Here is a 15607-nt window from a genome sequence, read left to right as displayed (position 1 = left end):
CGTAGGTCTGGATTTCATCCCTAGTACTGTAAAAGAGAGAAGGAAAGGACAAGTAGGAAGAAGCACATGCAAAACAATAGGAAAAAAGTTTTAAGGGAGTACTGGGTTTTGAAGTCAGGGACTCCTGCTTACCAGCACCTTTTCACTATGGTTATTTTTTGGATAAGAGCTTGCATTTTGCCTGGGGCCTGCCTTGCACAGACAGATCCTCCTATGTAAGACTCCCATGTAGCTGAGATTACAGGAGCATTCCACCATGCACTGCCTGGTTTGCTAGTTGAGATGCGGGGAGGTCTTTCTAACTTTTTTGCCCCGGCTGGTTTCAAAGCAAGATACTCTTAATCTCTACCTCTTCAGCAGCCGTGACTAAGTGTGCGTGTATCCTACCACATGGAAATTTCTTGAAATACAGCGGCTGGTAACTCTTTTTCCCTTTTGCATCTTTGTAAACATTGCTTTATATGAAATAAAATACAATGCTATTTTCCTAAGGCAGTATCAACACTGTTTTCAATCAAAGTTAGTGAAGTGGCCTGTTCTTGGATACATTAGACCATCATGTTTAGTTTTCATCTTTGGGAACGACTGCACATAAACAGGCTTCTTCTTCACCAATATTGATTTTGGTCCAGAGCCTTCTCTTCTCTGTGCCTCTGCAGCTCAGCTATACTGCCTTTCCCATTTTCTTCACATTCTAAAAAAGAAATGCTTAAACTTCTAAATCTAATAACCATTAATAGACACAGAAAGTTACTAGTGGCTCTAATTCCTTCAATTATCTGCAGCATCAGGAAAACAATTATAAAACCTCCTGGTTTTCTCTTGAGCCGGGATAATATGGGGGAAATATATTCCTTTTTCTTTCTTTTTTAAAGGTTTCTTTATTTCTTAAGTCTTTTAAGAAATAAATTATATGAATATAATGTATAAAAATTGAGATGCAGAACTATGATGGAACCCTCACACTCAAACGATTTGAAAAGTTCTATTTAAAAAATTTAAGGAAAGAAATAATAAAAATGTTTGAAGATATTAGAAAGATGTGGCAGCACCAGCCACAACTTGAGGGATCAAGTTCCCAGAGAAGAAAAGCATAGGGAGAGAGAGGACTGCGAGTTCAAGACCAGCCAGGGTTATATATTGAGAACCTGTCTCAAAGTGGGGGAAGAATGCATTGTGACCTTTAGGATAACTTCTAAAGAAACAACGAAATATAATTAACAAGGCATTGGGAAACAGAAAATTAACTCAAAAGATGACTAAAATAAAGGCAGTCAGACACAGGTGGGGAAAAGACAATAAAAGTAAGACTAGGAGGAAAAAAGCAGTAAGATTATAATTATGAGCTCTGTATATCTAAGATTACAATAAACATAAATAATGTGGATTTTCAGATTAAAAGATAATTACTTTCATATTGGGTTAAAGATACATATTCTACTTCCTAAGTAATTACAAAGCTACCAACCCTGTGGCTGCCATTCAGGGAAGTAAATTTCCCCCACAAAGAGCAGTTGTGGTACAATTTCCTTGTTTTTACTCTTTTGGTTTGCCATGGATTTAAATCATGTTTTGATTTGGGGCTATTTTTTTGGGGGGAGGGGGGAGCAGTATTGGAGCTTGAACTCAGGGCATCACACTTGCTGGGCAGGTGCTCTACCACTTAAGCCACTCCACCAGGCTTGTTTTGTGTGGGGTATTTTTGAGATAGGGTCTCATGAACTATTTGCCTGGGCTGGCTTTTATGACCCTCCTGGATCTCTGCCTCCTGAGTAGCTAGGAGCGAGTACAGGTGTGAGCCACTGGCACCTGGTGGTTTGGGGCTATTTTTGAACTTCATTTAAGTGTAATCATAGCATTTTTTGTGTGTGTCTGCTTCTATGGGAGTAAAGTCACAATGTTCATTTTACTTCATGCATAGCACTCCACCATATGGATTAACTACAATTTCTTTTTCTTTTGAACTCTAAATGGACATTTTCATTGTGGGTTTTGGCTGTTAGGGAAAACGCAGCTAATCCACGTGGCCACACATACTTCCTGCTGTGAGTGTGTGCGTGCATGTGTGCAGCTGGGCATTTATCAAAGGGACGGGGCTGTTAGGACAAAGAACACTCAGATCTTCAGTGTTCTAGCTAATGTCAATGTCTTTTAAAGTACTACCCAACAAAATATTAAATAGCAACTTAAATAATATTAAATGGACAATTTCCTCTATTGCAAAGCCTCAACAATACCAGGTATTCTCAAATATTTAAACTATCTCTTTCTTACCTGATATGCAAGAGTATCTGCATTTCCCTGACCACCAATGAGAATGAACACCTTTTCCTGTTTATGGCCCATTTAGTCCCTCTTTTAGTGAAATGGACGCATGAATCTTTTGCCCAGATCTCTGTGTTATCTGGCTTCACTGACTTGACTTGAAGTTCTTGATATTCTGCACCCTATCCCTCTCCACGTAACATGTGCTCTATCTTCTCCACTCCATGACCTGTCTTCTCACTATCATGTTAATGCCTTTGAGGAAAGAAGTTTCTAATTTTAATGAAGTAAAATTAATCAGTTTTCTTTTATGTCAAGAGCTCTCGTTTACATTCATGGAAGTGTTGATATTTTAAAAGCTCTACAGCTTTCTTTAAATATTTAGTTCCTTATCCACATATATTTTTGTTCAACCTGATATGGAATTCACATTTTGTACAACACAAAGAACAAATTAAGACAGCAACATTTACTGAAAGTCAATCATTTTCCAAATGGTTTGCCATACAATCTTCGTCATTTATCACACATGCACACGCATGGATGGGTTCTGGACTCTCTGTTACAGTCTATCTGTCAAGTACTTGCCAACATTACATTATCCTAACTGCTGCAGCTGTGTAATGTTCCCATATGATACCTAATGGCAACTTCCTTCCATTCTGCCTCTCTATTTAAAGAGTATCTTGGAGGACTAGCAGAGTGGCTCAGGTGGTAGAATGCTCGCCTAGCAAGTGCTAGGACCAGAGTTCAACACCCTGTAGTCTTCCCCCTACCCCAAATAAATAAAGGGTACCTTGCCCTCTAAACTCATTTCATTTATGTAAGTTTTAAAACCAAACCCAATTAAGGTCCATAAAATTACACATGGGGATAGATTGAAATTGTACCCTATAAAATGACTGGGGTCATAGCTCAACTGGTAGAGCTTCTGCCTACCAAGCAAGAGATCCTAAGTTCAAATTCCAGTACTGACAAAAAATAAATAAAATAAAATTTCACATTCTAATTGTTTATATCTAATATATATACAAATGCAACTAAAGCTGGGTGTAGTGGAGTATGGCTGTAATCTGAGCACTCAGGAAGCAGAGGCAGAGGCAGGAGATTGTGAGTTCAAAGGTAGCCTGGCCTACACAGTGAGACCGTGTGTCAAAATGAAACGACAAAAAAAAAAAAAAAAAAAGAATACAGGGCTGAGGTGTGGCCCAAGTAGCAGAGTGCCTGCCTAGCAAGTTTAAGGGCCTAAGTTCAAACCCCAGTATCCCCATACCAAAAACAGGAATACAACTGATTTTCTTGTATGTGAGTTCAACAACCATATCAACTCTAATTAATCCTAATAACCTGTCTATAGGTTCCTTTCATCTAAGACACAGTAAGAATACTGCTCCTTCTTTAGTAATTCTTTATATCTTTTGCATTCTTTATTAGCTAAGAAATTTGGAGCTCTATAAAGTAGTGGCAGCAGTATCTTTCTCCTGTTTCGATTCTCAGGAAATGTTTCCAATGTCTCACCAATAGATGTATTTTAGTTTTTGTAGATACTCCATTAGATTAAGGAAGTTCTTGTATTCTGAGTTTGCCAAGAATCTGTTTTAACCCAACAGATATTTTATCAATTCCTAAAACTATTTTGAGTTGATAGTGATTAATCTTGTAGCAAATTGTATCAATAATTTTGTATTATTAAAGCAACATTGCAGTTCAAGTTGATTTACTGGAATCTTGTTTGGCATGTCTGCATCTGTTCTGTGGGTTAGAGTGGGCTACAATTTTCCATTTCTACTCACCACTGAAGCCATCAGGAACAAGCTACACATGTGACAGTGACTTGCGCCCTCACTAAGACTCAGTGTGTCTGCTACTTCAAACAGTTGCACAAACTGCAGGTTCTGCTTGCAGCACAAAACATAAAAGTAGATCTATTTATGTCACAGATACAACCCGCTGCCTAACACTTGTTGGACACTCGTCTAAAGTGCTGTTTTAGTTATGCATTCGCTTCCATCATCACCACTTTGTTTTCCTTTTTTGTTACTTTATATGCTTCAAACATGCATTACCAAAGGAAGACAACATCCATTCACTGAAATGTGATTCTTGCCTTCACCAACTAAATGACTTCTTTTAGCAGCTTGTGGCTCAAAACTAAAATTGGGATCTCAGTATCATGGAATGACAGGGGAGCTCCTGAAAAGTCAAAACTGCATGTTCGATTCTCGATTGCCAAGAATCTACTGAAAATGTATGGATCTGAAATGGCACACTTGTGTATGAACAGTAATTGGGGAGGGGGGGAATGCAGGTGTTCTTCAAACAATGGTTATCATTTAGTTCATTTATTTTTGATTATTTTTCTCTTTTTAAAACTTGTGACCCATAATCTAACACATAAGAATAAGCCTACAGAAGGTTTAAGGACTGTTAGCAATAAATAGTATCATAAAGTAGCAAAGCAGCCATCACCAGTGAGGAGAAAACAACTCATTACTACGCCCATGCCACCCCCACCCTGAGCAGCAACCAGGCCAGGACTTACAAGCATGTTCCTCTCGTGAACTACACATTCTTCTGCACTAGCCCCAGTCTTTTAGACTACATTAGAGATTAGATGCTTTATGATTCAATTAACTTGTTCACTCTGATCTGAAGTCACGACAGTACTTTCAACATAAGGGAACTAACTGATCCACTAACCATTATACCAAAGGTGAAAAGTGTTCCAACAAAAAACCTGATCACCTGACCAATTCAAAAATTTATTGTTGTAAAGCAAAGGCAAAACGCTAGAGAACCAACTGTATTCCTTCATCAGGAAGGAAAACTGCATGTGAATATGAAGCTCTAAGCTATTTTACACATACCTGAGAAATGGGTGTGTTTATAATCATATAATTAGATAAATAAGCTTATGGGGTTTTTATAGAAATGCCTACCTTTCAGAAACAAACTCAACACTATCCGAAGACAACTTAATCCTTTCCCTTGCTTTTTCTGAAGGTTTAAAAGGTTCACAGTTCACAGAAGCCGCTTTCTCATTTGGACCACTAACCGACTCTTGATTCTTACCCAAATTTGTGGCCTGTGAATTTCCAATCTGTTAAAGAGGTAAGGAAGAAGCAGATGAGTGAAGAGTAAGAATAATGACATGTCAATCTTCCATGGAAAATACCTTCAAAACATTCTTGTATATGCATTTCCAAACATTAAATTGCATGTATTTCAAATGACCACCAATTATGAGTTCTCCTCAAAATGAACTTTTAAACAGGACAAGGAATACCAACAATGGTACAAAACTTTCTAGCTTGGATGATAAGGAGGGGAATTAAAGGCCTAGGTACTTAAGCAATACTCTGTTTTCTATTAATCTAAGTTTTAGGAACTAAAAAACCTAATTTTTTTAACAAAGAAACTTTTAAATGATGCTATACTTTTAATAAAGACCAGAAATACAGATTGTCCACAAACTTTTCTAGCTGGTGAGTGTGGGCTGAAACATTTAGTCCACGTTTTGGCTGAGAATGTGCACTTAAAAAGGATCAACTGCCGATGAATGGGCTTTCCTAGGGGACAGCGTGAACAAAAACGCAGAAAGAACTATCAAGGCAGGATTCTGAAGTCCTATTATATTGAATGAACAGTCTATGTGAAGAATACATCAAAACAACACTGAAAGAAACGGTACAAAAGAGTTGGTATCCTCTCAGTTCTAGGACAAGTAGCATGGGCTCACTTTCCCTGTTCCTCTACAGATAATAATAAATCAATTCTGAAGAAGCAAAGGCAGATTGGCTGGGGACCTCATGACTGGAGAGGAACACCATAGTGGGTATGCTAAATATAAGCTGTATGTATTTATTTATTTGAGACAGTCTCGTGGTCTTTAACTCACTATGTAGTCCAGGTTGGACACTAACTCATAATCCTTCTGGCTCCTGAGTGCTGGCATTACAGGGAGGCACCACCATGCCCTACCTGAGTATTCCTTCATTCTCCGTACTTCCAACACTGGATGTCAATGGAGCCAGACCTCCTTTGCCCCAGACCTGTACCAGTGGTGGTTACCCACCCTCACATCTACAGACTCAGGGGATCCAACTCGAAAAAGCATCAGTGTCAGCTGGTCCCCATCTGACAAGTGGGATACTGGCAATCTAACTGGCTGTAGCAGCAGCGGTAGCAGAGATCATCCAGACACCAATTTCCAAATCTCCAGACCCTGAAGGGCAGTAATCTGCTTCCATGGCAGTGTGGCCATCTTCCTACATGTGGGACAGCAGTAGGACCTAGGCCACTGAACCATCCATCAGCAGCACATCTGCTCCATACCTACAGCAGGCCGGTCCACTGTGTGGCAGAGACCACAGGTCAACATTTCCTGACTTCTCACCCAACAGCACAGGGAATGAACATGAGTCCCAGTGGAGCCTGAAAAATGAGGCCAAAAATACCTTTCTCTTCTAACTTCTAGAGGCTGCCTACATTCCTAGGCTTGGGCCTCTTCCTCCATCTTCAATATGCTCACTCCAACATCTGCTTCCCTGTGCCACCTTCCTTCTGCTTTGAATCGTAAGGACCCTATGATTACACTGACCCCACCCAGGTAACACAGCTGAAGGCACTTAATTTAATCACATCTACAAATCCATTTTACCATGTAAAGTAACAGTCACAGGTGTTGAACATCTGATTACAAAGATCCTGGTGGCTGGGGGAGCAATTACTGAGTCTACCACAGCTATAAAGGCCTAAACATTGTCAGCCACCTTGGTACAATCAACATAAAAGTAGCATAGAATGTCATACCTAACATTCTGAACATGGAATATTCGTGAAGGGAAATTATATGGTAGTCTATAAAATAAGCATCGACCATTAAAAATGAAATTTTAGGGTTGGAGGTGTGGCTCAAGTGATGGAGCACTGGCCTAGGAAGCATGAAGGTGAGTTCAAACCTCAGAACCGTGAAAAACAAATAAACAAACATGTTGTCTGATCAAAATGGAATTAAATTAGACATCAATAAAAAACAACATGGTCAAGAACGTTCCAAATAAACACACACATTTAAATAGTCCACAGGTCAAAGGATAATATGACTATGGAAATCAGAAATTATTCTGAATTGATAGTAAACAAAGTAAAATCTATCAAGACTTCTGCACTAAGAAGTGCACAACTTAAGCACTAATTAAAAAGCTTAGAAGGTGTTTAGAAAAAAAAAACTTGCACTTAGATATTTAGCTTTAAATGTTTTTAGTAGAAAAAAGATTAAAAATTACGCTCTTTCTTTCATAAGCTGGAAAAAGAACTATATCTAAAGTATGTAAAAGACCATACAAGATGAAAAGAAAAATCTAAATTGTTCTAAGAATTTATTTTTAAGTAAAACTTAAATTTTTAAAAGGAAAGCTCCAACTGCAGGTAGAGTGCCTGCTTTGTAAGTGAAGTGTGAAGCCCTGACTTTAACACACAAACCACTGAAAAACAAAAAAAGCTCTTTACCCAGTTTGCAGAGACAGATTCAGATTCTATCAAACATTCAAGGAATAAAAATCTTGTACAAATGTTTGGAAAACAGAGGAGGGATGCTTCTCTATTCATCTAGTGAGGCTAACATAAATCTGATTTTAAAAAATTGACGAACATGCATGAAACACTGTAAATTTTTATGTAAAACAGTTAACAAATTCCACTTGCTCTGCATGCTATATCACTGTAATATACATGTAATATTCTGAAATATTGTGTTTTGATACAAAATACACTGGCACTATGAATGTACCAGATATAAGATGGCTTAGAGGAGATGAATAGATACATGACAAAATTTAGTTAAAAAAAAAAAATTTAACTCAAGGATTTGTACTTGCTAGGCAGGCACTGTACTGTTTTAGCCATCCCTGCAGCCCTGGTTTAGCAAAATATTAAAGGTAAATTCTTTAGGTGCTGAATGAATATTCACTGTAAAATTCTTTCCACTTTTTGTATATGTTTGACACGTTTCATGATAAAGTCATGAGATGGCAGGGGGATGGACAATCCAGGCTATCACCAATCCCCTCTTCCCTCCTTTTACTGCAGGGCACTTACTTTATTACCTAACTGTTCTTCTCTAGAGACAGATTCAAGGAAACAGTCTAAGTTTGTTGTCCTTTACAGTTTTTTGTTTTTGCTTGGGAATATATTTATTTCCTATAATCCAACTACGTATAATAAGTCACATAGGTTGTTAAAACTCCTGTGCGTTTATACCAACCTTACGGGCTGTATTACTGGATAATGTGTTAGACTCCAAACAATTCCTCTGAGGTAATACTGCTTTAATACGTCTGCGAAGTCTTGTCACTTTTACCTGGTAGAAAGAAAAATGTAAAGCCAAACCACAGTACTAAGTAATACATCAATAGAGGGAAAACTATTTTGTCAAAGTAGTCTTGTGAGGCTTAAGCATCCACTCAAATAAATGAGAAATTCTTTATAGACATCCCTTGGTATCTGTGGGGGACTGGTGACAGGCCCTGCAGACACTAAAATCTGAGGATGCTGAATTCTTTTTATACAATGGCATCAGTATCTGCATATAAACAGTACACATCCTCTCCTGTATTTTAAAACCTCTCTAGATTACTTAAAATACCTTATATAACATAAATGCTACATACGTGGTTGTTATGCTATACTTTTAGGAATTAATGACAAGAAAAAAAGATTTATATGTTCAAGACACATTTTTTCCCTGAATATTTCCAATATAAATACGCAGATGCAGAACCCAAGGATAGGACGGCTGTCTGTGTAAGCAAAAGATTTAAAGCAAATTTTATGCTTGTATATATTCAAGAATGGACAGGTCTTTAAGGAGGCTGATGCAGGAGAACCAAAGAATTCAAGGTCAGCCTGGAGAATACCGCTAGACTCTCTCCAGAAAAAGAAAAAGAAACGTAAAAATATGACATTTTTAATTAGTCTGCAATAAAACTGATGTTGGTAAAAATATCAATCGATCAGCAAATAACCCCAGAAGAATAAAACAAAAAATTCCAACAGAGCTTATGGCACGTCACACAAGCTCTAGTAAAAGACATATTACAGGACCACACTAAGAATGTAGGAAACTGCCAGGGTGCAAGCTGTCAATTGATGCAGAGGCCGGACAGTTCTAACAGCGTTTCTCAAAGGCCAATACTGCTGACATAAAGTAAATTCTGCTGTCTCTATACACTTCAACTAGGCTATGGCCAGGAATCAAATGTGGTATTCCTTTATTGTTTGCCTTTCCTAATATATAAGGTATCATAAAATTCTTTTTTGTTTTGGTGATGATGGGCCAAACACTACCACAAACCATGCCAGACAAACACTATCACAGAGCTATAATCTCCAGCACCAAATTCCACTTTTTAAAAGGTTTCAAATGAAATTAGAAACTTACAAAGAGTTCACAAGCGATTGCTTCATGTTTATTCCTGCATTGTGTCTTCCCAATGCGTTCCCTCAATTCATTCAGTTTTTCATCAAAGAGTTTGTAATTTATACTACACATCTCCTGTCGAATCAAATGTTTGACCTAGAATTTTAAAATAAAAACCAAAAATCCAGGTTTCAATTTTAAAAGCAAATTTGTTTTCTAGTTTCAAAAATAGTTTGCTTTTTCTGTATTTACTACACAATGAGACAACATACTTTGTGTTTGTGTGTTTATATACAAGAAAGTTCTAAAGAACTTGAATATTAAAACTAGCAGAACACATCCAACATTTAGACATATTAGAAATTAAAGTCACTATCAGCATGCTAACCTTAGTTCTTAGCAGTTCAGATGATTGCTGTTTCGTAAAACACATCATATGAAGTTACAAGGCTACATTCCACCCTATTTTTTAATGACCATAACTGAAAGCTAGTATTCCATAAAAAAGGAGCTCTACTTATTTGAAAACAAAAGGCTGATGAAAAGGGTTGCATAGTTATAATAGATACTGAAGCAAATTTATAAGTTTGAGCCATTAATAAGTTACATAGTTTTTTAGAAGTCACATAATCTCTGGTCTTCATTTTCCCTGTCCACAAATGGGCAGATGAAAAACAAAGGATTTTATAAGAACAAAGGTAATAATGTAAAAGTTCCATAAAATGGAAAGTAATTGATGTGGGAAACAGGAAAGACAATCACTATTACTTGCATAATTTTTTAGGGGGTATCTTTACTATGTTAAAATTGAAAGACGCCAAAGACAATTATGTAGCCACTAATGCTATCTAGCATAATGCATGCTGTTTTAACAGACCGTAAGAGTTATGAAATGAAAAACTAATGTCATTTCATCACCTAGCTTCTTTTTTCAAAATAGGCTGGCCCATTTTCAGGAAGCATAATTAGTCTCAATGCCCACTGATTAAAAACAGCTCTGCTGAGCCACACACCCAGAAACACACTACTTTTCAATCAGTGTTTCCTCCTGTAAGCAAATTCTTAACCAAGTGGGGAGTCCCCCTTAATGACGACACCCAAAATGATACACTAAAGGTATTGCTTAGTAATATCTTGCCCTCAGTATTTCCTTTATGGTGCTGAAAATTGGAACACACGGTTCCTGTGTTCAATTTTTCTATATAGATATCACCTGCATGATTAGTGATAGTCTATGACTTTGATTATTCCAAGGGTAATTCTCTTTGTTTTCACTTAACATAGTTGTCTACTTGATCTCTTCTCTAAGGTTTTGAAATATTAATTTACATAGTGTAATATATATGTACATATATATTAGTCATAAAATACAAAAACACATACTATTTTCACTAACAGCCATGATCTGTAACCCAGGGTGGTTTCTGTGGATCAGTACATACTGACCAGTTCCCTGGTGGGGTAACGGGTGAAGCTGATACTCAGTCTTGAGGAAACAAATCTAAATGTTTTCAACGTATGTTTCTCAAACTTTCCTAGTCTTAAACTTGATTATTTTTGACTAAATGTCTACAAAGGGATGATTCTTTATAGTTGGACTGGACATTCGTCCTCATTTTTGACTAAATGTCTACAAAGGGATGATTCTTTATAGTTGGACTGGACATTTGTCCTCAATTAGAGGGAAATAAATAATGAGTTCTATCAAATACCTCATTAATGCCTTTACCAAAGGTAATGTGCCCAACATTACAGAATTAGATAGAAGTACTAGCTTCTATTTCCAGATGGCAGACAAACTGGCCTGAGTTTGTAACAAGTACAAACTTTCATATGCCCTATCTGCCCCACCTTTCTAAGAAGGTAGGTAGAGTGAATAACCCTTCCAGTTCAGTAATCTAACTAGACTTAGCAAGGCCAAATCCTTTCAAAACCCCAAAATGTAAGAGACAACAGCTCCAGCACTGTCTCAAAAGGGAAAAAACTGTCAAAATGGGAGGAGGCACATTAATGGAATTCAAACAATATAAACATAGGAATGGGCTGGTGGAGTGGCTGCAAGTGTGAGGCCTTGAGTTCAAACCCCAGTACCATTAAAAAAAAAAAAAAGGTAAACAGAGGTATTGTTTAGAGAAAGAATTATTTGGACATGAGTTACAAGTGAGGGGCAAGTTAGCTACTTAATAGCAGATCTGTTTAGCTATTGTATTTTGCAGGATATACAGTATTTAGTTAGGAAAAAATAAATAGCTAATACTGAAGCTGCCTCTGGAGAAGGAAACGAACTGCTGGGAAGGAGAAGTAGCAAAGCTAAACTGCATTCCTTAAACTCACTGGGAAGCACTGTTTTCTGTGAGTCAACGTAGGCTGAGGAGTTTGCAAGACAGACAATAGTACTGAACACCCTGCTTTTTTGATGCAGTGAAATTAAAATGTTCAGAGACTAAATTTTGTGTTGGTAGGTCCACATAAGTTGTTTCTGATGTAGCCACTAATCACTGGGAACAAGACACAGCCGAAATCCTCAACCTTTTTCTTAGATAACATGCTCCTTAGGCTTGATCCATGCTTCTGTTATCTTTTCCCTGACAGCAATAGAACAATTACAGATTTTTTTTTAGTGTCTCTGCTGGTCTTCCTGGAAGACAAGAGGAGGTAGAAAGAGGAAAGCTGTTGCCTTACTTTTTAAGCTGATACTGCATGAATCTTTTGAAGAGATTTTCTTTTATTAGGTGAATGCATATTCACAGGATATAGAATTATAAGTCTATTTTAGAAAACAGTAGTGGCTTTTGTTTCTGAAACATACAGAATTGTTTGAATTGGGAAATTTGGCCCATTACAGCCGAAAGACATTTATCTACCAAATTACATATTTTTAAAAAATAGTGGCATTCAACTTGTAGTGAAATAGCAAAATCTGATCATCAAAACGAATCCTGATGACAGCTATTCTACTAGAATTGAAGCATACTACACTACAGTTCACAGTTGATCAGACATGTCTGGGGGCTGTAGAAAACAATGAGATGAAAACAAGAAGAATATTTAATGATGCTATAAAGCAAATGTCAGATAACAAAACATATTCAATGTCAGTGTGGAAATTGGGAGAAGTTGGCCTGAAAGCAGGGGGTCTTTGCAACAGACTTCAAGGTTGCAGTCTACCTATATGAACAATTGTGATGAGGTATACAGACAAATACAGTTGTACCTAAAGGACTGCAGGACCAAAAAGTCATATAGTTACTGACGCTCACAGAAATTTGAGAGTAATACGTACTAAAAAGTCCTTCTTCTATAACAGGACTCTACTTACACACGAGTCCCTAGGTTACTCTTATCTGCAATCAATTTTAAGAAAGGAGAGATATTTTAGTAATGCAAATAACTCTGCACGAATTTGCTTTTTATGTAGCAAAAAAAATTAAGTCAAAACCACCTTTACTGCATCATTGAGAAGAACAGTTGATTTAACTTTTAGCATTCTTACTAATCAAAAGTAGTTGCCGAAGCAAATATTTAAGCTCCAATATTTTACCTGTTCTAGCACTGCTGTTTGCCTTTCTAGAACTACACAAATACTTTCATTAATTTGCTCTGAAGTCTTCAAGCGCTTCACATTTTCTTTGCTTTCCAAAAACATCCTCTTCTTTTGATTATGGCCTTGGGGAGACAAAGATTAGGTATCTTTAGAGATAAGAATATTCTTAATAAAGAAGGAAACAGGAATTCTCTAATTTAGGGACCCACTGATCAAATGGAAAAGCCAACATGTGACAACATGTTAAAAAAAAAATCTAATTGCATAAACATTCCCACAAACTATTCCTTAAAAAATAAAATGAAAAGTCTATTTTACACAGGGTTCTGGTCTCAGATATACTTCCTCTACAATCTTCTGTAATACATGTAATTGCCAGGCATGATAGCACATACCTGTCCTGGCACTTGGAAGGCAGAGGCAAGAGGATTTTGAGTTTGAGAACAGAAATCAAACCAAAATGAAAACACAAAACTGAATTAATTATGGCATTTAATGTTCTATTCCAATTAAGTGGTTCTACATTACTTTTTATGAACAGTTACTTAGGCAGCCAAACATACTTTTAATAGGTGATCCTATTATTATTTTTAAGCAATTAAAAATTTTTTTTTGTTAAATGTAGCCTAAACAGAAACAAAAAATTCTATGAAATCAGTATTTTCTTTTACTTCAATAACATAAATAATCTTACTTCTGAAGACTTGTTCTATTTTAATGATTTTGTTAGTTACTTGGTATGTTTCTCTCCCTGTGTGCACATGCATTAACAGTATTAATGCATGTGTGTCGATTATTATTTACTGGTCAATTCATGGAAAGAAATGAGCTCACCAACAATTTTTAAAGCCTATTTTTCTAATAAATAAAACTTCAAAATAACAAGACAAGCCAGGCACTGGTGGCTCGTGCCTGTGATCCTAGCTATTTGGAAGGCTGAGATCATGAGAATTGTGGCTTGAGGCCAACTTGAGCAAACGGGTCGTGAGACCCCCCCATCTCCAATATAAGCAGAGCAAAATGGACTGGAGGGATGGCTCAAGTGGTGGAGCATCTGCTTTGCAAGCACAAAGTCCAGAGTTCAAACCCCAGTACAGATGGAAGGTAAAAAAAGTAAAACCAGAAGAGCTAGGTTTGTGAATTCTCTCCTTAACAGCATCTTTCTCTCTCTCCACCAATGGCTCATAACGAAGTGCTCTGAACAGTCACCGCTTACTTTACTTTCTTCCTGTCTACTGGTACTCTATTCATATACCTGAGTCACTAAATCCCCCAAAGTGACCTTTTTTGGGTACCGGGGTTTGAACTTAGGGCCTCTTCTACTTCAGCCACTCCACCAATCCTTTTCTGTGTTAGGTATTTTCAAGATAGGGTCTCCAGAACTATTTGCCTGGGGCTGGCTTCAAACTGTGATCCTCCTGATCTCTGCCTCCCAGGTAGCTAGGATCACAGGCATAAGCCATGGTCACCCGGCTTCAAAGTGACTATTTTTGACTTCTTCAAAAGATATATAAAATGTACACTTACTACTGCCAGTGGCAAGTAATGAATGACACTCTGAGTCTGCAGGTTTACAAAGTGAAATGCTGGAGTGACAGGTTCTACTGGATTCTTCAGTTTTCAAAATGGTAGCAGCACAGTTGTTGCAGCTGACTGAATTCACCAAGATAGGTTTTTTCTCAACAGGCACAAAACAGGAGTCCGAATTTAAAGTATCACTCTGCCTTCTATAAAGAGACTCTGAATTGGAGTTTGCTTCTAAATTGGAAAACATCTTGGCAATTCTTTCATCATCCAAGGTGTTTTCAACGACACCATTCAATGCAGCAGGTGGATACCAAGTGGACTTTGGAGAATTCTCTTCACATTCACAAGAAGATCTTGTTTTAGTTGCCTGATATTTACAGTGAGTTTCAGAAGTATTCTGTGAATCTTCTGTCTCTTGTACAGAGAGTTTGCTTGGAGAAACAATTGCTTTTCTTGACCTTTGGTAAGGACACATAACTTGCTCATTAATACATTCCAATCTTGTTCCTAAATCAACATTTTTTTCCACTGGTTTCACATTCTGGGAAGATTCTATACTCTTCTGTGACAATACTAAATTTTTGTTAGAGCCCAATGAGGAATCAACATTTTCAGAATGTTTGCATTTGCTAGTTATAAGCACAGTACTTAAATTGTGATCACCACTGGGAACTGTATCCGTAATTGCTGTTGTTTTCAGAGCATCAATGCTTTTTGACCTATTCAGGATCTCCCCTTGCTTCCGGCAACTTATAGGCATGGTCTTTTTGGCTTTTAATATCTTCCGCTTACTTCTATCGGGACTTGCCATCTTTCATATCCTAGAATTTAAGATACAATATTTAAATGCG

General features: G+C 37.2%; 1 protein-coding gene across 4 annotated transcripts in view; it reads right to left on the bottom strand.

Moving 5' to 3' along the window:
- Window positions 1-15607, bottom strand: part of Atf7ip2 (activating transcription factor 7 interacting protein 2) — a 48700-nt gene that overhangs the window by 14487 nt on the left and 18606 nt on the right. For 3 of the 4 annotated variants that reach the window (XM_074059363.1, XM_074059362.1, XM_074059364.1), the window contains 5 exons: window positions 14757-15577; window positions 13227-13351; window positions 9707-9841; window positions 8531-8626; window positions 5205-5365 (listed from right to left, as the gene is read on the bottom strand). In XM_074059363.1, the coding sequence (XP_073915464.1) occupies window positions 5205-5365; window positions 8531-8626; window positions 9707-9841; window positions 13227-13351; window positions 14757-15567 (1328 nt within the window). In that variant the 5' untranslated portion in view covers window positions 15568-15577. Of the gene's footprint in view, window positions 1-5204; window positions 5366-8530; window positions 8627-9706; window positions 9842-13226; window positions 13352-14756; window positions 15578-15607 lie in introns of those variants that run through there. The other variant, XM_074059365.1, reaches the window with a different exon arrangement.

This window comes from Castor canadensis, chromosome 17, assembly GCF_047511655.1.
Source record: "Castor canadensis chromosome 17, mCasCan1.hap1v2, whole genome shotgun sequence".
Taxonomy (NCBI): domain Eukaryota; kingdom Metazoa; phylum Chordata; class Mammalia; order Rodentia; family Castoridae; genus Castor; species Castor canadensis.
Note: the sequence above shows the minus strand (reverse complement) of the source record. Positions and strands in the feature narration are given on the sequence as shown.